Raw genomic sequence first — 24,858 nt, 5'->3', positions numbered from 1 at the left:
GCCCGCGAATGTCCTCCTTACTCAGGCCCTTCCCGCAGCCCTGCTTGTCGCCCGCTGTCGACACCAGGCTGAACTGGCTCTGCATTGTGAATGGTGCTGGCGTCATGGATTAGTGAACGGTGCTGGTGCCATACAGAGGCCTCCTTACTCAGGCCCTTGCCGCGGCCCTGCTCGTCGCTCGCTGTCGACACCAGGCTGAACTGGCTCTGCTTCCAGGTGTCGCCCGATGGCCGGTCAGCGTGTTCGTCCGTGCGAACCGACACGTCGAAGGAGCGCTGCGACACGGCATCCTGGCCATCGACGGCAGAGCGGGAAGCGCAGGGAGGGGGAGACCGGAAGACGAGGGATGGGTCAGGTCGGTCAACTTTATCGGGTCGTGCCCGCAAGCGGCAATCCTGCCAAGCCAGACGAACGTGATTCATGCAACGGCTCTCGCCCTCCCCGGGGAAGTTGCTTACCGAGGGCTTTTCGCTGCCATCGCCGTGAGACGGAGAGGACTCGCCCTCCACCCCCACGGGTCTCCACGTCAGCAACCTGGTGGCATCAACACCAAAGGATTCTCGTTTGAAACGAAATGCACAACTGGTGACGGAATGACGGGCAAAGGGAAAAACACACCAAACAGGACAACTGCTGTGGAGATGGAGCGACGATGCGATCCACCCGTGTATAGCGGTGACATGGATTGCACCGCTGTAAGACTGTGAGGCACGGCAATGGTACGAGGACTTAATCTAGCAGTGGATGGACAATGGCTGATGATGATGATGATGATGCATCATTGAGCTTAATAAGCTGCCACAAGCACAATACTGGTAGTTATGCTTACTTTCAAGGTCCACCTTCTCCAGTTATCAGTGAAGTTCATGTATTTGTACTATTTATAAAACGCCAATTGCACGCTACAAGATCCACAGGGTTGCTCTGACTTTGGCCAACAATAATAATGCTCATGACAATGGTTGTGATGATGGATTGACACCGTAAAATGCACAGGTGTACAGGTGGTAGTTATCTCGGTTAACCCATAACGCCTAGGCTAATTGCGCGACCTCCTGCCAGCGAGCCTTACGAACACCGAATGTGGCCTCCAAGTGCACCTTGCCTGGCACAAGCGCCTTGGTGGCATCTTCAATTGTCGTCGTTGACGAAAACGCTGCCACTGTTAATAACGATAATCGTGATTACAATTTCCACGATGGCAATGCGCCGCGAGCACGTGACCAAATAAGTTTGGCTGGTTTTGCGTGTGTCTCACGCGTTGGGGATGGTGGTCTTGAAGATGTCGAGCATGCAGGAGCACGTCTTGTCCCACGTGCTCGGCGAGAACTTCTCTCCGTTGAGAATCACCACGTTCTCCAGACAGTTGGTGCCCGAGCGAGCCAGCTGCTCGTTGTCTGTAAGAAAGCAAAGATTGATCCACGGGCACCCGTCGACAACACGCGCACAAGTGAAACGTCACGTCTTAAGCGTCAATGTACATTAAGAATTTACAGAATCTGAATATTTATTTATACTGGAGCAAAGTTAAGAGCTATAAAGCTCTTTCTCACAGATGTTACAACAAACATCACAAAAACGCGATAGGAGTGCAAAGTACAGGAAAGGAAACACGTTATCACCCAAAGAAACATACAAATAAAACTAAACCATCCTACCAGGCAAAGACCACGGAAGTTTGAACTTATTTTTCAGAAGGGACCTGGTCACAAATGATAGCTCAACAAAGTGGCTTATCATGTGTAACGTTATAGCAGCAAAATTATCTAAATAACCTCAAAGCACTTTTTTTTAAAAGTGGAGCGGAAAACCCAGAGAACCCTGAGATTTCCACGCGACCACGGGGAGAACGCGCAAACGTACGACGGTAAAAACACCTTGAGGCCTATCACCAAATCACCCGGGATTGCGCTCAATCTCGTCAAGTCTCCGAAGCGAAGCAGGGGTTGAGCTCGGACAATGTTTGGATGGGTGACCATCAGGCACTAACGGGTTGTAGTAGGCTGCAGAGCTATGCGGTGTAAGTGGCAGAGGGCAGTGCAGCAAAATCGATCGTTGTACTGTATTTCTATGCTCTCACATTACACTGGCCGACATCAAAGTACGGTCGGATAACCTTAAAGAGCCACACGGCATGGTGAGGCCCTCATCCAGAAGTGGATTGATAAAAGGGCTGTACATGTGTAGTGACATCACGGATGTCACTGTGTGGTGCCGGCCTTACAGAGGCACGGCGTGCGATGTACTCGCATCGCAGACATCACGTATGTAGCGACATCCTGGATGTCACTGGGTAATGCCGGCTCTAGTGAGGCACAGCGTGCTTTGTATTGCCATCGCGGACACCCCGTACATGTGGGTGTAGTACCGGCCCTAGAGGGGGCTTGGTGAGCACTGATTGACAGCGCAGTACCGACCCCTACAGGGTAGGGTGTGAGAGTGCGGGCCATAGGAACGGGGTTACTGTGGGCCATGGCACTCTCGTTGACCCCGAAGGACACGTGACCAGTGGGGGCTAGGGGGTGGTCACGTGTCGGGGTGAGATCCTACGAGAAGGGTCGAGAAGGTGGTCGTGGCCAAGGGCGGGGCCAGCCACGACCAGTGAGGATATAAACCGGGTCCCCACAGGGACCGGGGTTCAGCGTTGCTGTTGTCATCTACGTTCTACGTCCGAGAAGAGTCACCAACACGCGGACCTGGACCCAAGCTGGGGTCCTGTCTGTTGTAGCTCCTCCCAGTGTAATTAGGGTAGTGAGCCTGGTGGTCCACCATCATAGGGTGTAGTTAGCCTGGTGGTCCACCACCATAGTGTGTAGTTAGCCTGGTGGTCCACCACCATAGTGTGTAGTTAGCCTGGTGGTCCACCACCATAGTGTGTAGTTAGCCTGGTGGTCCACGACCATAGTGTGTAGTTAGCCTGGTGGTCCACCACCATAGGGTGTAGTTAGCCTGGTGGTCCACCACCATAGGGTGTAGTTAGCCTGGTGGTCCACCACCATAGTGTGTAGTTAGCGTGGTGGTCCACCACCATAGTGTGTAGTTAGCGTGGTGGTCCACCACCATAGTGTGTAGTTAGCCTGGTGGTCCACCACCATAGTGTGTAGTTAGCCTGGTGGTCCACCACCATAGGGTGTAGTTAGCCTGGTGGTCCACCACCATAGTGTGTAGTTAGCCTGGTGGTCCACCACCATAGGGTGTAGTTAGCCTGGTGGTCCACCACCATAGGGTGTAGTTAGCCTAGTGGTCCACTTCCATAGTGTGTAGTTAGCCTGGTGGTCCACCACTATAGGGTGTAGTTAGCCTGGTGGTCCACCACCATAGTCTGTAGTTAGCCTGGTGGTCCACCACCATAGGGTGTAGTTAGCCTGGTGGTCCACCACCATAGGGTGTAGTTAGCCTGGTGGTCCACCACCATAGTGTGTAGTTAGCCTGGTGGTCCACCACCATAGCGTGTAGTTAGCCTGGTGGTCCACCACCAAAGTGTGTAGTTAGCCTGGTGGTCCACCACCATAGGCTGTTATCTGGTAAAGGGGCAGTTACCCCTTTGTGTTAATGTGTTGGTATCAATAAATGTGTTGCCTCCAAGAAGTACGTCTGTGACTCAGTTAAATCCACTACACATGTACAGAAAGTTTGTGGGATAGTTCTTTTCTCTGTTCATTAAATAAAGATCGACATTGAGGACCTTGAAATGTTATTAGGAATTTTCTACATCGATTAGAATCAGAATATGTATTTATATGGAAGGAATCTGATGAGCCACGAAGCTCTTTTTCACAGATGTCTGGTAAGGGGCGGGTAAGAACGTTACAACAACAACAGTACAAAAACACAATGGGAGTGCAAAGTATAAGAAAGGTAAACAACTAACCCAAACACATACAAATAAACTAAACTATCCCCACCAAGTAAAGCCCACTAAGGTATTAACTTATTATTCAGAAGCTTAAATCAAATTCTGATCGAGCAAAAGAAAACCTTCTTCCTCAAAACATTACAAAATATCCAGCAGCGTGCACCTCTGATCTTTGAGCCATTGAATGAAGATTAAACAGCAAGTGGTATGTGCTCAAAACAACATGCTGCTGGATGCATTGCAAAGCATTAGTTAATAAGGCTGGAAAGCTGAAATCCATAAAAACCCCACTTTCTTTACAGTACTGAAAAACAGGCCGAAAGAAGCCATCGCCGGTCAAAACAACAACAACAAAACTGTAATATATTTCATGCCGTGGCACTTAGTGGCTCAGGTTGACGCTCTGGGATCGTGAACGCGCGATTAACTGCGTGTTCGGCAATTGGGGCCATGCTGCTATTGCAAGCTATAAAGCTGCGGGGAGAAGTGCATCCTTAAAAACAATGTTCAAGCTCAACGGTAATTGTGCCCGGGGGGGGGGGGCTCCCGGTATCCTAACGCGTCCACGTCAAAGTGCCCTGGACCTCAGCGATGATCCCCCGTGCGATGCGGATATGGGGAGCAATGCATACGTTACAACGGCACTTTCATCTGTAAGCACGAAACAACGTTTTTGCTGAGCAGCATGTTCTTTGTCCTTACGGCCTGTGGCCACAAGAGGCCTATTGCTTTGAAACGGCTGCCAAATGCAATTTATCAATCACTGCAAACATATTCTTATTCTTGGTTCTTTCGGTAAAGTCACGTAGAAGGGAAACAATAAAATAATAAAAATATAAAACAATAAAGTTCTCACGACGTTTCGACTGCAACACAAGCAATCATCATCAGGCATGAAAATGTTTTTCATGCTGTGGTTTTCACACCTGATGATGATTGCTTGTGTTGCAGTCGAAACGTCGTGATAATTGTTTTATATTTTTATTATTTTATTGTTTCCCTTCTACGTGACTTTACCGAAAGAACCAAGATTATGAATCCCTGCAGTCACGAAAGCTTTAAATCAAAATTCACTGCAAACATCTTGTCTTCATTAAGTACGTGAGAGGAATGTCGGCATTGCATTCCTGTGCGAAAGGTGAACCATCATTTTTTGCATTACAATTGGAAAATGTGAAGGTGTGGGTTAATGTGTGGTCTGCTAAGGTTATATCTGTGAAATACTGGACGTATGAAATAGCTTTAGAGCTCATCAAATTCCTCCGGTATAAAGATTCCGATTATATAAGGAAACTGTTACCCCATCGCTGGTGTACATCATCAACTAAGACTTGGACTCTTGGGTTGCTGTTCTGTCGAGACGTGAAAAGGGCATGTGGTCATTGGTGATCAAACTGAGACTATGAAACTCACTGCAATTAAGAACCTGGTTTTATTAAGTGAATGTATATATATTTATTCAAGAAATCACTCCATTGATGACTTGGCATCTACGTATGTATGTTGAACAAATTTTTTTACCGTACATAGCCAATCGTGCTCATCAAAGGTGCGGGGGAAGGACAACAAACTAAACACAAAGAGCACCAATGAGCCACCTAGTCACTCCTGGCAATAAACGACTTCTTCATACCTGTGCTTTCTAACCAGAGGTGTGTGCGTGCGTTTAAAGGTTTGTGAACTTGCAGATGACTGGACATTGCGGTGTCAAAATCGGCATCTGTGCAGGAGGCTCATTTAAGAACGCTGCTAGGCAGCTGAAGTAACAAGAGGAGGGTGAAGGAGCGACGCTCACAACAATGAGTAGAGCACCAGGTGGCTAAAACGCGGCGAGCTGGTACAATGGGGAGTGCAGTGGGTACATCTGCCAGTTATCATGGTCAATTAACCCATAATGCCTGGGTCTGTCCTCGGATTTCCTGTAGCGATAATTAGTCACTTCATTTTCATCATCATACATACATGCTAGCAGAGTATTGATGATACTCTGAACTTCTTTCACACCATACATAGGCAACCGTGCTAACCTGAGGTGCAAAAACACAGGCATAAGTGCTGTAGTTCTAGTTTTAATGTTTTATCGTCTCTTAGTGCTGTTTTGCTCTGGGGGACGGACATTCTTGCATCAGCTCATTCGCAACCACGTGGCCAAATTACTTTCTGCCATCATTCTACTTCTTTACCAAGCAAAGCACCTAGCCCCGGATGAGGGCCGCGGTGACGCCGCCGCCGCCGCTCTGGGTGGTGAACGACAGCTGCGGCCGCTGCTGTCATTGTTGTCGCGTGCATTTTACAAACCTTGCTGCACACACCAGTAGAGCTGCGAGAAGATGTCATCGAGCAGGATGTCGTCGAGCACCTCATAGTACTGCGTGAATACGTCGCAGATGGCGTAGAGCGCGTGGTTGCAGGTCGTCGTCATCCATTCCGTTTTCTGGTCGGGGGGGGGGCGGGTGGAAATAAAGACGTCGGTAGCGACGACGCCGGAAGAGGGACAAACGAAGCGTAAAAAAAACCATCAGCAGCGACACTGGGCAGATGCGAAGGGCGTCGCTGGAGTTTAGCTGTTATCGAGCGTGCAGAGCAAATAAACACCGTTGCCTTCACCAGCCACGTTGTAGAACTCGAGAAGACTGGCGAACTTAAACATAGGAATTAATGAACACTTTACGCCAATCTTATTTGTGGATTACGAGAATATGCTGCAATTTTAAATGTAACTATATATGATAGAAATTTTAATAAAACCTACTTTGAAGTGTAATCCACTCGACACAATACAAAAAAAAATTTCACCCACCACATGGATTTGAAAAATCCTCAAAAAAAAATCAATAGTCCCATCCCAACATTCTGTCCAAAATCAATAATTAATTCACAGACGCCTGTCTGGCACGTCAAAGCAGCATGCGTCGTAAATGGTTTGATAAATCACACCGTTATTTTACGATATATTTTTAAAGAGAACAGCATAATGTAGGGGTGCTGTGTTCCAGGCTGCTGTTTAAACGCGAGTGACGTGGAAGTCCAGGCGGCTGTGGATTTCACTTGGTGGCGTATCCAGTGGCAGTGATGCGAACCTCCCTCCCCTCCCGCAATATCTTTATTGCTGTAACATTTCACCCATGTTCTGTCCTATCAACTGCTGTGTGGAGAAGCACAGCACTGTGATAATTAAGTGACTGTGGCCAACGCTCCCGACGGGGGCACCTGGCTTGCAAAAATGCAAATTACAAATATTGACGATCATGACGATCGCTTGTGTTGTGATCGAAACGTCGTAGATTTTTTGTTATTTTCTTTGAACCTATCTACGTGACTTTACCGAAAGACCCAAAGAATATGATGAATTCCTGCAGTCAAGAAAGCTTTAAGTCTACAAATATTGTCTTTTGGAGAGGTCGGTATTTGCTGCTCTCATGTTGAAACTATGCAAATGTCAGACAGAAGTAATGTCTCCTTTCAAATGTGTTTGAATTGGTCTCTCTAAACATGCAAATAAAATAAATACGTAAACATTTGTGGATTATTGAGCTTTGGAACCATATGCTATGTATACTTAAGTTCCTTTTGTCAACACTCCACTGTGGGATGATGGCCACCCCATACCTCGCGGGTCACTGGAGTTTATTTGACCACACTTCAGGATACCGGTGAGTGCGGGTCAGTGAAGTTGAGCAGCATAGGGGTGGAAGCATAAGAGTACAGCACAACAATAAATGTGCTGGACTGCCCCTCTGCAGCAGCCGATAACAACCTGTTTCATGCATGGTGGTTGCCCATCCGAGTATTATCCAGGCTCAGCCCTGCTGCTTGAATTCCGACATCTGACGAGATCGAGATCATTCCGGGCGCTTTGAGCATAGCCTCCCCACCCCCCCCAAACGCAATGATCTTTAAACAATGTAAACAAAACAAGATGAAGCATGCCACTATTTACCAATCTCTGAAGCCTGCAAAAAGCTATGGTTTAATAACCTCTGGATACACCACCTGCTCGATTGATTGTTCACCCGACCCAACACCTCAAAAAGTCGGTGAAAAAAATGTTGCCCCTTACGCTTTTCACCTCTGTCTGCTGCTCGGGCAGCTTCATGTTGTCAAAGATGCGGAACACGATTCGGAAGAGGTCCTGCCACCAGTGCTTCTCAAACGTGTGCCCGTACGTCTTCATGATCTCAAACATCACGGTTAGACCCCTGCGTAAAAAGGGGAGAGCCACATATTGGAGTCGACGATTCTAACAGTCACCGTTAATACGCGTGCTTCACACCCATCACGAAATGGTTTACGCGAACACTTTTTCCCCCCCAACGCAAAGCCAAAATTACGGGGCACAACCTTAAAGCAAGGTTCTTCCACTATATATTTTGTGACAGGCCATGCAAAATTATTCTGAGCCCCTGATTTACTGCAAGAGGTTCCATATTTTCATCAAACAATCCAATTAAATATTGAGCAGTAGATTTCAAGCCAATAATTACTCCAACATTCACTCCTTGCCCTCCATTAACCGTGTAACTCATAGCCGACATACACAGCCCCATGTCAATCCAAAGCTGGATGCCCGTCTCCCCACGCTGAACGGGTCGTGGGGGGTTATTTCAAAATACTAAACCGCGCTGGTCAGCACGGGTTTAGGACGGTAGGGAGCAGAGAAGTGGCAGCGTAGCTATACAGCACGTCAATGGGTTTTGCTGCACTGCCATCTGCTGTCCACAATGCAGCCCCGCATATATTTATAACATCGATCACATTTTCACAACAGATTTGTTGGGTTAGATCGCGTAAATATATGTGTCGTTAAACCCGCCGCCACCCGACACAGCCAATTAGTAAGGTTTGTCACGTGAACAGAACGTGGCCAATTCGTTACTAGTGCAGCACACCGGTGTGTTGGAGAGCAAAGCCACAACATTTACAATCCGAGTACAACGTTTCGCCATTAATAACTAGCTTCATCAGGCGCCAGTCAGAATTGTGGAGAAATCCTCCTGTTTCGTTCCTTAAATAGAGGGGTAGATGTGATGAAATCACTTGTGAGCTCTTCTTGCGTGAAGTAGTGGTGGAGATTATTTATTTATATGGTAATCAACGTACATTATAAGCATGCACATTATGCTGGCCCATTGTTCTGTATGTTGAACTTGTGCAGAGTTCGTACACAGCCAACCATGCGAATCGGAGGACCTGCCATGGATGGTGGTCACCTGTCCGAGCACTACGCACAGGCTCAACACCGAAACCCTCCTTTAGCGTCGGCGATCCGATAAGAACAGGCGAATCGCGGGCGATCTTGTCAAGGATCATAGTCAACATATCTTCGTCATCATCGGTCATGGACGATGGCCCCTTCAAGCTACAGCCGTCTCTCGACTTGCGATCCTTCATGTAGTACCTCCGATTCGCACGGTTGGCTACGTACGTACGCTGCAAAAGAAGTTCAACACACATACGTACACCTGCCCGACTCCCACGTTACAATCGTGCAGAGCTAACCTGGTGCGGACGTCCAACTTGCAGCGGTTGATGATGCAGGAGAGCTCGAAGAGGATGGGGAACCACCCTCGCACCCACACGCGGTCCTCGGGCACCACGTTGATGTCGTCGCTCGTGTGCTCGCGGAATGTCTGACAAGAAAGATCAAGAGTCACGTGCAATTAACCCATTCCAAGACGTCTGCAAGTTGGAGGGTGGGGTCCCGTTCAACCGTGGACCTCGGAACACGCAAACGGATCGGCGTTAGTTTTATTTAGGCGTAGTAGCGCCGCTGTTTGTACGCACCGCAAAAAACTGTAGCGACGCAACCACACTCCATGATAGCTGGCGACAAACTGGGCAACGCACCCTCCCGCATGTCCTTGAGGGAGCCTCGGTACCGATAGCTATTTTGAGTTTTCCACTTTGATGACGTACACGTACGAACGTCATCGGAACGGGACAGGGTTAAGAATGTGCACAGGTTGATCCCTTTAGACATACTCCAAATACTTCCAATGACCCTCTCTCAACTTTCTTCCCAACAGATTAATTTCGTGGAAGCAATTGTTCGCTCCATATCTCCAGGAGCAACTTAGAATCATAATCACAATATTTATTTACACTAGAGGAATCCAATGAGCTACAATAAAGCTCTTTTCCACAGATGTCCAGCAGTTTCACAGGTGGTAGCATGCAGCACCTTGCGCAATGTATGGTGGTTTCCACCGAGGGTCCCCCAAGCCGAGACTTACCGGTTGGGGAAATGGAAAGAATGAGATGGAATGCGATGTACAGCATATAATCCAGTGCCACGAGATATACGTGCAAAATAAAAATCCCTACAATATTTATCACTACACGGTACTCTTCGGGAAATTGCAGTGGTCTGGCCATTGTAAGCAGGCTTGGCCAACAAAGTTGCAAGAAAGTGTGCCGTGAAAGAGAAAAAAAGAGGAAGGATCCAGATCAAATGTGGGGTTGCCAAACATTGGCAAGCGGGATTACGTTCAACCACAGCTGTCTATTACGTCAACCGTGAAGAGACTGTCAACATGCAGTTGTGACCCACCAGTTAAGAGAATTAATGCGGCATTCAAGGACTTCAACAAAGCCATGCTTACACGGCGCGGCTGTAGAGCTTGGGTGTTTGTATTGCTCCATTGCCATTGAGCCACTTTGAGAGCGATCGATTTGATCCCTGCCACGGCCTGCTCAGTCTACACAAGAATTATGAACGCGTGCAGCGTTCTTGCAGGTGAACGCTAAAAGGCCCGAGGGTTATTTCTTTTTTTATCACGTGCTCAGAGGAAGTCTGAATATAAATCAAATTAAATGTTTCAATCCGTGTGAATGTAATATCTTTACCACCACCCCATCTCTGCAACTATATTTGAATTATATATATTCTTAGCTCTTTCGGTAAAGTCACGTTTAAGGGAAACAATAAAATAATAATATATATAAAACAATATATTTTATTATTATATATATTTTATTATTTTATTGTTTCCCTTCAACGTGACTTTACTGAAAGAGCTAAGACTATGAATTACTGCAGTCACGAAAGCTTTAAATCAAAATTTATATTTTAACTCCTTTAAAAAACCACCGTCCTCAAGTGGCAATGTAATTTAATTGGGAAGACCCACTGCTAATGCACCATCTTCAAAAAAAAATCTTCAAACATTTTCCTTGCAATAATTACAAGCTTGTCTCACACATCCACCGTGATGACATGGGCCCAGATGCTCAGATGCATTTATTTTACACAACGGACAGCGTGTGCGTCGCACCACAAACAAGCTACCTCTTTCACTTGCTTTAACACAAAGACGCAGGCGAAGGGTGTGTGCGCGTGTTTGTGCAATGTGATAATCACAATAAAAGCGCCGTAACAAGGCAAACCATTACAAGAGCGCTGAACAAACAACTAAAACATTAGTCGAGTGCAATGAGAAACAGATACAGTGTCACTTGTGGCTATTGACAAGCAGAGTAGTTTTGACTGAGCTTTTGAATGACGGAAGCTACGCAGCAGCTCGAACAGGCAGTGAAAGACTGTTGCAGGCACGTGGGTCGGCAAATGCGTATTTGTGCGTGTGTGAGAGGGTAGCGGTTAGCGCAGCTATGCTAAGAAACCGGCGACCCGAGATCGATTTCTGCTCACGGCCAATACCGGGAACGATTATCTGAACTGAGCATCCCCTAGGTCGACTCAGCCTCAAATGAGTACCTGGTTGCGATGTGTAATCATCACCACTGGGGAGACAAAGGCGTGGTGCTGGCCACCCACCACCCGCTTCGCGTGCCCTGCCGGCCTTCATAGGTGCTAGTCGCTAACAGCACTTGCCCCAAAAGTATGTTCAGGCTTTAGGGGGGTTCTTTGTCTTTGAATGGTGTGTACGTGTGTCAAACGTGGTTGAGGCTATGTTGGGGGCATCTTTGTCTCTGCTCTCACCTGTGGACGCTCAGACACGTATTTTGCACAGTGCCGGATGAGGCGGATGGCCTCCATGCTCGTATCGGGGAAGGCCGCGTTGCAGGCAAATTCCGACAGGCACTTGACGGCATCCTGGAACGAATCGATGGTGGTCGGGAAGTGCCTCTCGAACACCGTGGCTGGGGCAGGACACGGGAGGTGGGAAGAGACGCAAAAAACAAGAGGACGCCGGTGACGTACGGTTAACGAGATCAATTTACTTGAAGTTGACCTGCAGAATGTCTAAAGTCACCAACAGCAATATATATAATAATGGACTCTTAAGACATTATTTGTGCACCAAATAGCCAAAATGGAAAATAAATTGAAGTGAAAGTGTCTGCAGCTGCTATCACCACTGTTACCGCATTGTTAGAAACAAATTATTTGCTAAGTATTTAACGAAGTAACAATTATAGAGGGAAGAATAAAAGGCATGGAGACGTTTTTTCCATCCACAAACCTAAGCAATGCCTGGAACATGACGACGAGTGATGATAATCATGATGATGGCAAAGTACAGTATCTTAGTCATAGAAAGCCATTGCATATTTTCAGGTTCGTGACATGGTGAACAATTGCACACACAGACCCTGCTACAAAGCACAAGCGTGTATTACCATTCATGTAATATAATGACGCATTCATTTGTAATTGTTCACGCGCCTTAAGAACTATTTTGTAAAACGAGCTCCCGGGGGGTGAGGGGGGCAAGCGGTTTCACAAAAACGCTCGAGTGGAGTCAAGCAGCTGCATAGCTCGATGGGGTTCAAGGCTCGAGATGGTGGCGGCGCTGGGTGTGAGTGAGCGATCCAAGTGAAAGCTTCGGCCCCGAAGCAGGCTCAGGCTCAAGAGAACCTGGATTCGTGAGCTCAAATTAAAATGCTAATGTCCATGACAAGCTCACGAGCATTGTAAGGCAGGTAAGGCCCACTTAGCAATATAGCTTTTTTTCAGAAGCAACCTGGCTACAAATGAGAGCTCAACGAAGTGGCTTATCATATTGAAATTTAAAGCAGACAGATACTCTAAAAGCATGTTTCTAAATGTGGAGGAAAAAAACTGGACATGGAGAAAAATCCCACACGACCACAGGGAGACACGCAAACTCCAAATATACAGGCATCCTGGTCGGGATCGAACCCACGATCTCCTGCATACCAGGCAAGGTAGTTAACATCTTGCCACCATGGCGCATTTATTGGCACTCCAAAGGGCTTGCGCCACCACTCTGGCGTCAGCGTTCTGGGAGTTTTGCGCTACGCACTGACGATGTGGCTGGTGGTCTGGAACGCGAGCTCCACGATGCTCTCGTCCTGGTCAGACGCTGCCAGGTGGAACACGGAGAAGATGTTCTTCCAGCCCGAGCGGATGTTGGCCGCTTGCGAGTTCACCATCTGGGTTATGCAGCGCACCACCATGTCCCGCACCGTCGGGGACCTGCGCGCCACAGCCAAAAAAATCCGGATGTTCGTGACATTAGTGTGAAAGAGAAAGAAAAGAAGAAAAAGATATATATAAAGGCGCAGCCCCGCAATTGCTTGTTCAAATAACTGCTGTACGAAGGGTCTCCACGAGAGGGAGCTCTGCAGACCACGTCGAGAGGGTGTGTTTAGCTCACCATTCGACACTGGCCAGATACAGTCTCACCGCACCCACACGCGACACGCCAGGCGGATAGAGACGGAGGATTGAAGAAACTTGCACCGTTGTTTGTTAAAATGCCGCACAGGGAGATCAAGTCGGCGACCTCTGGATTGCAAGTCCATTGTGCAGTAATACACCGTCGCTGTATCCCCCTCCCATGCATATAAACCCTTGCAGAAATAAAAAAAAAACCTAAGCAATGCACGTCATTAAAAAGCTTTCAACAACGACAGGCGAACGAGAGAGGGGCCACCCCCACCCCCCCTCCCCTCCGTGGAAGAGTGCTCCCTGACCGGTTCCTCTTCATGATGTGCTCGAAGGGCCGCAGGAAGTCCTTCTGGAAGCGGAAGTTGGCAAGCTCGCCCTTCTCCAGGAACTTCATGGAGAGCTGCCGCAGCGAGTCGAGTGCGAAGAACGCCACGTCCTCGTTGGGGTTGCAGCCGACCTGGAGCACAAGGCAACGCGACTCATGTGCCACGCCGGAGGCTGGCACGTGTGACCACTAAGACGTGCTTAATCGTCAACCCTCCCCTGGTTTCAATGCAATGTTGAACAGCATCAGAACATCGCATGGCAGTTGACGCCATCTCCTAAATGAAGCATAACACGCAACATATTGTGGCCAAACATCCCAACACCGAAACATTACCTGCGTATTATATGTTGAGTTACAATTACTCATGGCTGCGTCGCTGTCACTGAGAAAATGTTGCAGGATCTTCATGATAAAAAAGGTCCTGATACTCAATGAAGCTCTCTTGGGAAAATAAAAGGATTAAGACAGCTACATAGAGCTCAGTGGGGTCTTACTTGATAAAATAAAAACATATTTTGTTTTATGGTTTTATATATATATTTATATAAAAGATGTACCGGCGCAACGCGATAATTCAACCGGGCGGCAAGTAGCAGAGTAGGCGACGAACGGCAGTGGCCAGAGTTAGGGGACGAGGCTCGCGGGCGCACGCACCTTGTTGAAGTGGTCCCCCACCACCTCCCAGATGCGCGACCACTGCAGGCGGATGCGGCCCATGTTGTAGTAGGAGATCTCCACGATCTTCTGCAGGCTAAACATGCGCGGGTGGGACGGCGACGCCAGCTCGTCCATCGACACGGCGCACAGGCAGCGCACAAAGTCCACTGCGGGAGCAGACGAAAAACCGTTTTGAAAGCCGTTGTCTATTTTTGAATAAATAAAATTAAAAATGATGGCTTGTTTTATCGCCAAAAGATATCTGAATAAAGGAACCTCCTGAAAAACAAATCCCCTGTTAAATTCTACTTTATCACTGGTGATCGAATCGCAATGATTTAAAACCCAAGAGCTTGTCAGACCTCGGAAGCTAAGCTGGGCTGAGCCTTGATGGCGCAAGAATGGGCGCCCACCGTGTATAACAACAGGTGTTGTAGGCAGGTGCGGGGCTACGTTGTAAGTAGAAGCCAGTGAAGCAACGTTACATTTTGTGCGGTACTTTGCTTCGTCTATCTCCCCGCCTTCACACCTTTATCAGCACGTTGAGGTACGGTCAATTAAGCTCCTTGAGCTGTACTGCGTGTGGAGACCCTCACCCAGCAATGAATTGACAAAAGGGCTATACACGTACAAAACGACTTAACCTTCGTTGTGGGCGAGGCAATCAATCATAATGGGTTCGTTCGCATTCAATCCTGAACATCAGTCAATAACAAAAACCAAGTCGGTATAATTCAGACATTGTAATTCAACAAAGCAAATTGGATTTTAGAAAAAAAATTGGGAAATATTTCACTCGATATTCCTTTGGCTTGTAAAATACAACAGTGCGATCTCACCGATAGCATTCCCGTCCAATCTTGTGGATCCAGTGAATATTCTGTAAGACAAAATTAAAGTAAATGGCAATCGGCGACAGCAGCTCAGAAGTCCGAAAAGCGTACACCGATGATACTCCGAAATAAACGCTTTGCGAGCGCAAAGGAGCGGAAATTCGTCCTCGTTGAGTTGCAAGCGCACCTGTCGACGGCAACGACCACACTCTGCGAGCTGGTCTCTCCGATGGACTCCTGGATACTGGCGATCTGCTTTCGGTCCACGTTCCCACCTCCCAGCGGACCTGCCATCGCAGCACACAGGATTCGCTCTCGGCATATTGCTTATCTCTCAACCGCGACTGCTAACCCAATTCATTCAGGTTTCTACGGCAAATGTGCCGGGGAGAGGAAAGGCTGCGTGGAAGGATCATATGGTTATGGCGATTGTGTCAGCATCAATCATTGGGAATTAAAATGTTAATGAAAACTAGGAAACATTTAAATAATAAAGAATCGATTCGTTGCAACTTATATGCTTGTACATTATATTCCATTAAAATAGCTGTAGATTCAACACATGTTTGACCTTACATGCAAGATTTGAATTGTGAATCAACCGATGTATATATGTTAACATACAAGCCAACTGGAAATCTCACTCGTAAGTACAAGCAAGCAGACAAGTCATTAACATTTGCGCGGTTGGCTCAAGGCAGCTCTAGTGGCTTGGGGAGGATGTGGCAGGAGGAGTGGTGGGATGAGTGGTGGGAGGAGTGGCGGGATGAGTGATGGGGAGGATGTGGCGGGAGGAGTGGTGGGATGAGTGGTGGGAGGAGTGGCGGCGGCGCAGTCTCTCACCGAGGCCGGTGAAGTCGTCCGTGGTGATGCCTGCGCCAGACGCCGTGCCCTCACGCCGCCGGGATGTCCCAGTGATGTAGCGCGACTTCACACCCGTGCCAATCAGCTGTGCCAGCTCCAGCTGGCTGATGCACTTGAGAATCTGGGTGGGGGTGGGGGGGGTAGTACAGAGATAATCGGCCATGAACCCTGGGAAACTTCAGGATCCTGAATCATAATAAAAAAGGTGAATCACAGCAATTGCTTTCTCAGGTTCTTATTGCTGGAAGGGCCTCTACGAGAGAGAAGTTTAGACGCTAATTAGCCTACTTTTCCACCCAGGCCAGGCGGCTTGTGTGTACGTATGTTGAACTAAACGCAAATATAAACATAACCTAAACACAAATGTAAGTGCCAAAGAAATGAGTTTTCAATCTAGATTTAAAAGTGCATAGCTCCAGCGGCTATCCTAAAATCGTAAGAGGTGGGAGAACCCACACTTTACACCACCACACGAATTGTTGTGGTGTTGGGTGGACAGAGGCAGGTTGCTTTCAGAAACTTTCCCATTGTTTCAACTACCGTGCTCGGAGATCGAACCGGTGATGCCTGGGATAAAAATTTCAGTATTAATAACAATCATTTTTTATTTTACCCAGGAAAAACTCAGTGGATTCTCAAGATTAATTTACAGGAGAATGTCGCTTGGGATGTATGACAAAACGTACTGGTCATGCTGCCTCATGAACGCTCAAGGTCAAAGTCATCACGTGAAGTGGATTTTGTTAATGATTTACTTTCATATTGTTAACCTTCACCCAGTTACAATTTACCAAGTTCTACATACAACATTATAGAGTTTCAGATTTAATAGCACAAGAACTGAATGTTGCTGCCAGACACATATCTTGTTCAGGAAATACACAGGGCTTTGTTTATGATCAGCTATGCAAGCGTATTATTAAACACCGAGCCAGACTGGCAATAACCAGACCAATATAATTAATGGGTCTCTATCTAAACTTGTGGTCCATCAACAATCCACTGCCGAATGAAGGCTGCTCCACATGTTGTCCTAGTCGTGGGGGTTGTTTGACCACAGATGTCACCACGCCGGTAAGCGAGAGTTGAAGGGGCACCACCGATACATCAATCTCCATCTAAAAATAATCCGCCCGAGCCGACTCATGCTACAAGGAATTTATAATTTAATATTGATTTATGTTCGTGCAATAGTTTTGATTTCCCAAAAGATAAAGTTGATTTTGCTCTGATATATACATTTCATCACTGTACTTTATTTAGCTTTTGTCCATTTAGTGACCCAAGTCACGCTTGCAAATGAGACTACCCTGTTATTTAGAGTTCTCGACTGATTAAAACCAAACAAGCTTCAACTTGAAATCGTACTGAGACAAGACAGATTCACCGACGGATTTAGGGGCCGCGCGATGATTTTCTTAGGGCGTGGGGACGCAGCGGCGCCGCGCAGCTCACCTCGTGCCAGGAGTTGCCCAGGTAGTTCCCGTCGGTGTGCGCCACCATGATGAGCGTCTTGATGGTGTCGATGTTCTTCTGCTTCATCTCGGTGATGCCCGAGTTGGCGGTGAGCAGCGTGAAGCGAGCGAGGGCCTGCACGTAGGCGTCGCGCTCCAGCTGCAACGAGGACAGCGATCATTTAACCATCTTTTGGTTCAAACCACGGTTTGCTCGGCACTAGCAAAAAGTGTTTTGACCTGTAGCATGGTTGGTTGAACACAAAATGGAGACAACTCAAGTGAAGTTGGTAGACCAAGTTCTGAATATGGGTGGAGGAATCAATAAGTGAAGTTAATGGGGAAAAATAACCATGGTAGTTGCGATAGAAGAGTGATAAGGAGGCGACTGACCGCCAGTGAGCAAGCGATTGGAAATTAGTGAGTGCTAAATCATCAGCTTTGTAGAGCAAAAACACATAGTTGCCTCCAGACACGTTTAATAACCAAAGACTCAAGTGAACAAATAAAATGGACTTTATTACCTTAGACAGGCTAGTGCACACCTCTCCCTAGGCTAGAGCCCACCTGTCCCTGAGGCTAGGACCCACCTTTCCCCTAGTCTAGCACTCACCTGCCCCTAGCGTAGCGCCCATCTGGCCCCTGAGGCTAGAAACCCCGTTCCCTAGCCTAGCGCCCACTTTTGACCCCTAGCCTAGTGCTCACCTGTCCATGTAGCCTAGCGCCCACCTGGCCCCCTAAGCTTGAAAATCCATCCCCTAGGCTGGGGTCCACCTGTTGCCGAGGCCAGCTAGCGCCCACCTGCATGTGGAAGATGCACGCGATGCGGATGGCCCCGCGGATGCCGTCCAGGCAGAGCGAGGCCACCTCGGTGTCGTCGCAATCCTGCAGGCCAACGCTGAACGCCGCTAGGAACGGCGTCCATGCGAGCTGCACACGCACGCAAGCCGAGAGAAGTTAGCATATTAAAGAAAAAACATCTCTATTGCAGCAGTTCATTTATTTCTCGATCTGCACACCGCAGACAGCCGAAGCTTTTAAATTACAGTTGACTCTCGATGGAGTATGGCTTAGCCGCCTGCACCGCCGCCGGTAGATTATACACTCGCTTGTACTCCAACCCTTTCCCTGACTCTCGCTCTCCCACTGCACACTCTCTACAAACGCACTCTTTCAAGGGTTTGAGATGCATGCTTTCACAAGTAACCTCTGGGCAGACAGACACAAAGGGAGAAACTACTGAGTGACTGCAACCGACATAAAGGCAGCTGGCATTAAGCAAAATAAACTGTTCAGAGTCTGTGAACACTGCTTGAATGCTTTGCAAGGGCATATTGTGATTGTACAGCACAATTGTAAAGCAGGCAGTGGCTTTAAAAGTGAATCTGGGTTTGATATGGTCCAACTGGTGCTGAGCTGAAACCGCTGAGAGCCTGGGTTCGAATTTGGACAGCCAACCGAATGTGTTAACTGCATTCCCGAGTTTACGGAGTTGATGCTTTAAGTCCACTCACCAATGAATGCACAAAAACATCACCAATCAAATTTGGCTTCACATTGAATTTGCCTAAATTACAGCTGTGACAATTAAACGTATTGGTTTGTTCGGCATGTAACAAATGTTTCCCTGTTTAACACGTAGGCTTTCGCGACCAATATCATCCATAATAGAGGTTTTTGGGTGAGATCGCGCATCTATGCCTCTATAGAAAGAACGAAAAAGGAAGACTTCTCTACAAATCTGGCTGTCGCCTGTAGCTAGTTGTAATTACTGGCGAAACGTCGCACTCAGTTTGTAAATGTTGTGGCTTGGCTCTCCAACACACCGGTGTGCTGTACTAGTGACGAATTGGCATGTTCTGTTTACGTGACAACCCTTACAAGTTGGCTGTGTCGGGTGGTGGCGGGTTTTAACGACACATTTATATATTTACGCGATCTTACCAAAAAACCTCTATTATGAATGTTTCCCTCTCTACTAGGACGGGTGGGAAAGTGCCCCGCCCTCCCGCCCACTAATGTGTGCCACGTGAGAGTTCCGAACGGATCTTTCGTCTCGCGACAGCACGCCAATTGCGCAACCGGGATTAAACTTGGGGAATAAAAAAGAGGGGGCGACGACATGGAGCACCCCTCCCCGCCCGCCCGTCCCCCCCACCTTGAACATGGGCCGCACGTGGTCGAGGTGAGTGGCGCTGGTGAAGGCCGCCTGCACGTGGCTCACAGCCTCCATCAGCGCCTTGGCAGTCCTGGACATGGCCTCCATCTCCAGGTTGTAGAGAAGCCGTCGCTGCCTCTCGCTCGCGACGTCTGTGCCGTGGCGAGCGGGGGGAGGAAGGGGGCGAAGAATGCTTGGAGTGAGAATCAATCGCGCACCTCCGATTTGCACGGTTGGCTACGTAGGGTACGCATGACGTTCAACCAACATGTATACAAGTGGCATCTGAACCTGTTCATGCCTTCCTCAAGTCAATCCTCATTTTAACTCGTATACTTCATCTATTTAACGTATTCATTTTTAGTAATTTTCCTTCCTTTCCTATACCTTGCACTCCAATAATTTTTTGTATTGTTTGTTATTGCAACGTTCTGACCCCGTGCCCCTGCTGGGCATATGTGAAAAAGAGCATCATAGTTCATCGGATTTCTCCAGGACAAATAAAGATTCCGATTTTGACGATTCTGAACCCAGCCTTAATTGAGTACCTCGCAAAGGCGTGCAAATAACAGGAATAGGGAAACAATGTAGGTCGGGTAAAGTGCTCGCCACACCACTCCCTTTTTGGCCAAATCGAGCCTTAATCGGTGCCCATGAACAGAACTTGCACTACCACGTGCACAAGGATCTCTAGCACCACTAAGGAGCAGCGTAAATCTGTAGTGTGCGAGATCGGGGGGGGGGGGGGGGGGGGAGCGTACTGGGCTTAGGCGGCCTGGAGATCTGGGCGAACTCCTTGCTCTCATTCATTGCAATCTTCTTGCCGGCGATTTCGTCGTAAATGGAGGAGAGGTACTCCTCGGGCAGGTCCTTGCTGTCGTTGATACCCCGGTTCATTTTGATGTACTGCTCCTTCGACATCTTGTGCTTCACCTGTTTGCCAAGGGGCCCGCGTCAAGCTTTTATTGCAAGAGCCGCACGAGATTTTGCACGCCGCACACTCCTTTTGTTTGCGTATATGCAGGACTGAATAGTGGGCACAGGAAACGTTTCTCGATTTATCAACTTAAAATAGTTTCTTGTGCTCCTGATAGTAGGCGAATATAGATTCGTACATGTACAAATCAAACATTCTACGCCGTTTATATTGAACTCTAACGTACACAGAGGGAGAACGAGACTATAAATGAGAAGAAAAAACGTATTGATCCTTAAATGGCGACCCAGAAGCTTGACAATTTTCCAATTGATTGAGTCGCGGGTGGTGGGGGTGGATCGTTAAAAGTGGAGCTGTAAGTATATTCCTCACACACTTGGGAAAACGATGACAAACGACGCCTTGACAGGCTGATTATTAAACCACAGAATTCCCGTGGGGATCCAATGAGTTAATATTACTCCTTGGTGGATTCGGCGTGGCTAATGCGCTTTTAAAACACCGTTGTTGTCAGCAGATAATGAATGATACCGGAAATTGTATTTATATAAAACAACACTCAGGCGTGTTAAATTTTGTGATTGCTGTGCGGTCCCAAAACAAGTTAATTTGCTTTGCTTACTTGCAAGCTGTGCAGGTCTGTCGTGAGCATAATTATCGAGTAGGCCAGCACATATGCTGTATCCGCGCTGGCAAAAACCGTTTGTCTGAAAAATAACAGGACAACCAGGATACATATATTACCCAGAGTTGAAAAGAAAAAGCATCCATCTCTGTGATATATAATTGCAATCAATGCATCAAATGCTGCCAAGTCGAAACAATGTAAACTGATTGCATTGAAAGTTGCTTCATCGGCACTCCTTAAGCGACAAGAACAATGCGACCGCACAATTCAGAGTTGGGTGAGAACTGCAGAGGAAGCGTCTTATTTCAGTCGAGTAATTTAGCACAACAGATCAATGGCGATTAAAAACAACATGTATTTTACTTAAAAAGTAAACAACAGACCTTTATATGATCATGAAAGTATAAGTCGACAAATATCCATTCCAACGTTTGTATAAATATATGAATACTCACAAGACACAAAACACTAATTTATAATCATTAGTATATATGATGCAGATCTTGCTTCAACACTCCTTTTTGACATGCGAAAAAATACATGTAGCTACCCACAAGAAACTGTAGGATAATGAACAATAATTGTAAATGAAAACAACTCATGCAGAACATGCATTTATTAAATGGTGCGGATACATTTTTAGACACTGCTACCAAGTAAGCCATTCACTTTTTCAGTGTAATTTTGCCCCTTGTGTCTCCATTGCAAAAAAAAAGAGCCTCAATGTGTCATAGGGCTTTAAATATGATTACAAAGTATAAAGCACAGGCTTCTAACCAAATCACACAAAATGCATCCAATGAATCTGGGCAAAGCCGAGCCTGGCTCATACGACAACCGTGCATGAAACAGGTGTTACATGTTACCGCAATACAGCAAAAATGCATTGTTATACTGGACTATGAATCAACATCTATGCTCTCTGCCATCACCAACCCACACGAACCAGTAGTGTCAAATAATTTCCATACCCTGCACACTGTTTGGAGCAGTGGCGGAGCCAGTGGGGGGGAGGGGGGGGGTGGCACGTGCCCCCCCAATGATCTGATCGAAATCCCTAATTTCGAACATATCATTGGGGGTTTGTTAGTAATAAATCGGCATTTTGCGACCCCCACTGCAACTGTGTAGCATATTATTATGTGCCAGGGACTCTATGAGATGTAACGGCAAAGCAGTTAGAAGCGACTCACAGAATTGTGTGCAGTTGCGTATACAGTACACGACTTCCCTGAAGGTATACCTTCAGCAAGCGCGATGCCGATCACACACGCGTCAAATAAAAAGCAAGGGACAAGTCCTTACTTACTAACAACTCCTATCATTTTTCATTGCTGGAGTGGTTGCCCCCCCCCCCTCTACGTGAAAATTCTGGCTCCGCTACTGGTTTGGAGGCCCTCATCCAGCAGTGGATTTACAAGAGGCCTGTACAAATACATACGTACATAAAGCATAGATACACAAACACAAAACAAGAACAAAGATGCCCCGTATAACCTTAACAGACTGCCGGGGCAAGTGCTGTTAACGAGCAACTATGAAGGCCGGCAGGGCACACGAGGGAGTGATTGGCTAACACCACGCCCGGCCGACCGCCTTTGTCTCCCCAGTGGCGATGTTCTCACACCGAACCAGGAACTCATTTGAGGAGTCGACCTAGGGAGTCCCAGGACCGGTTTAGATAATCGTCACCGGCGTTGGCCATGAGTGGGACTCAAACTCAGATCGCCGGGTTTACAGCACAGCGTGCTAACCCGCTACGCTACTGCTCCCCACACACACTCACCTCCGTAAACAGGTCCTCCTTTGCCAGCAACAGCCGTGCCCGGACGTCACATGCAAAGTGTCTGAGCACTTTGCTCGGCGGAACACACACACAGCGCACGACGATGACCCAGCAAAGCAGCATGCAGCACGGCACTCACCCCTGGTTGCACTCGCAGAAGCGAGCGGCAAACTTCTCCATGAGCCTGTCTATCTTCTGGGCCTCTCCGGGCAGGCGGAAACCCTCAAGGAAGAGGCGGAGCGCCGACACAAAGTCCTTCCCGGAGAAGTCCATCTGGTCCACGTAAGTGTACATGGTCTCCTTGTTCAGCTTGTCATTCTCCCCGAGGTAGTCTCCCACCTGGGTCTGCAGAGACACGCACACACCAATATACACACACACGACGAGCAATGAGGGGTCAAATATTGGGGACGGCGGAGGCTGCCCTCTTTTTAACACGAAGGTTTTTTTTCGCAAGCCAATTGTAACCCACGTGTGGTCTTCCGGGTTAGGCCACGTGCTGAGCATTTCTTCGCTCAAGCTTTTGCCGTGCATCATTGCAGGCACGTTCAATCCCTCATGATGCCTGCAATAGAGTGGGCGTGTACTGCACCTCTTCCACCGGGTCATGCTGGGAATTTCGTTGCTTTAAAAACGAGCAGCGATGCTAAAGAAATGTGTTGGATGCTCGACATGTTCACGCTGCCAATATCCCCCAAAACTATAATTATCAGGTTGTACAACTGCAATGCCTCAGAGATAGACATGGTGGCCCACAGGACACGAGCTGAGAAGTGATGTCAGATGATATTTAATACACCTACTATAATCACCTAGGAATGTCTGTCCTTAACGCTCGTAACATCACTCCAATCGACCAGCCCCCCTCATTAATATTCATGAGCAGGTGACGTCCTCCAAATGGACATCCCCACCCCTCCTCATTCATGATCATGAGCGGGTGACATCACTCAATATGGAGTACTCCCCCCCCCCCACGAATAATCATGCGCAAGTGACGTCACTCCACATCGAACCCCCAACATTAATAATCATGAGCAGGTGACGTCCTCCAAATGGACACACCCCCCCCCCGATTCATAATAATTAGCAGCTGACGTCACTCCACATGAGGGGGCGAGGCGCCTCCTCCCCCCTCCTCGGCGCCAACTTACAACCCTCACTAAAGGCAGAACCCTCACGTCACGTGATCTCCGTAACGCTATTGAGTCGTCAAAGTAAAAAGGACGTCATGATGAACAAGGGATTATAACCTTAAAATGAAATGAGTCTGTGTCACCGTGGCCTTACAAACTGCACACTAGTTGATGCAATGAATATCACGTCACGGACTGAGTTTCGCTCGCAAGTTTCAGATTTACTGCAATACACCCGTCCTTGGACGGGCAAAAGGCGAGTTTTTACAGATTTAGTAATTTGTCAACCAACTACTGGATGAACGCACGTCCACGCCGGATCAGTCCATGAGGGGTGATTACACCATATTTCCACCACACTAGTCGGTGTGAGCTGGAGAGGAGGGGGGGGGGGGGGAGGTGGGAGAGACCCAGAAGTGGTTCAGATTGCACTTGCCACCCATGTCAGCCATAGACCGGAATCAGACCCAGGTTGTCAGGATTCATAGCACAGTGTGCTGCCACTGCTCCCAGCCCCATCAGGACATTACATTTCAATGTTTTTAAATGTGTACGTACGGATGTCTCTACAAAACGCAGTTTGAACAAGCGCGAAGAGATTTCAAGCACTTAGCGTGTGCGCATAG

At 47.7% G+C, this 24,858-nt stretch overlaps 1 protein-coding gene across 8 annotated transcripts in view; it reads right to left on the bottom strand.

Moving 5' to 3' along the window:
* LOC116942601 (brefeldin A-inhibited guanine nucleotide-exchange protein 1-like) overlaps window positions 1-24,858 on the bottom strand; it is a 59,309-nt gene that overhangs the window by 7,222 nt on the left and 27,229 nt on the right. For 5 of the 8 annotated variants that reach the window (XM_076067245.1, XM_076067244.1, XM_076067243.1 and 2 more), the window contains 19 exons: window positions 23,236-23,441; window positions 21,305-21,389; window positions 20,507-20,678; window positions 19,746-19,897; window positions 18,389-18,517; window positions 17,589-17,747; window positions 16,113-16,254; window positions 15,457-15,556; window positions 15,276-15,316; window positions 14,434-14,603; window positions 13,757-13,908; window positions 13,084-13,256; window positions 11,796-11,956; window positions 9,356-9,486; window positions 7,917-8,055; window positions 6,155-6,290; window positions 1,259-1,397; window positions 459-534; window positions 149-290 (listed from right to left, as the gene is read on the bottom strand). In XM_076067245.1, coding sequence (XP_075923360.1) covers window positions 149-290; window positions 459-534; window positions 1,259-1,397; window positions 6,155-6,290; window positions 7,917-8,055; window positions 9,356-9,486; window positions 11,796-11,956; window positions 13,084-13,256; window positions 13,757-13,908; window positions 14,434-14,603; window positions 15,276-15,316; window positions 15,457-15,556; window positions 16,113-16,254; window positions 17,589-17,747; window positions 18,389-18,517; window positions 19,746-19,897; window positions 20,507-20,678; window positions 21,305-21,389; window positions 23,236-23,441 — 2,605 coding nt within the window. The remainder of the gene's footprint in view (window positions 1-148; window positions 291-458; window positions 535-1,258; window positions 1,398-6,154; window positions 6,291-7,916; window positions 8,056-9,355; window positions 9,487-11,795; window positions 11,957-13,083; window positions 13,257-13,756; window positions 13,909-14,433; window positions 14,604-15,275; window positions 15,317-15,456; window positions 15,557-16,112; window positions 16,255-17,588; window positions 17,748-18,388; window positions 18,518-19,745; window positions 19,898-20,506; window positions 20,679-21,304; window positions 21,390-23,235; window positions 23,442-24,858) is intronic. The other 3 variants (XM_076067247.1, XM_076067246.1, XM_032954711.2) reach the window with 1 other exon arrangement.

Source organism: Petromyzon marinus, chromosome 15, assembly GCF_048934315.1.
Source record: "Petromyzon marinus isolate PM22_M1 ecotype Great Lakes invasive population chromosome 15, UKy_Petmar_22M1.pri1.0, whole genome shotgun sequence".
Classification (NCBI taxonomy): domain Eukaryota; kingdom Metazoa; phylum Chordata; class Hyperoartia; order Petromyzontiformes; family Petromyzontidae; genus Petromyzon; species Petromyzon marinus.
This window is presented reverse-complemented; position numbering and strand designations above follow the sequence as displayed.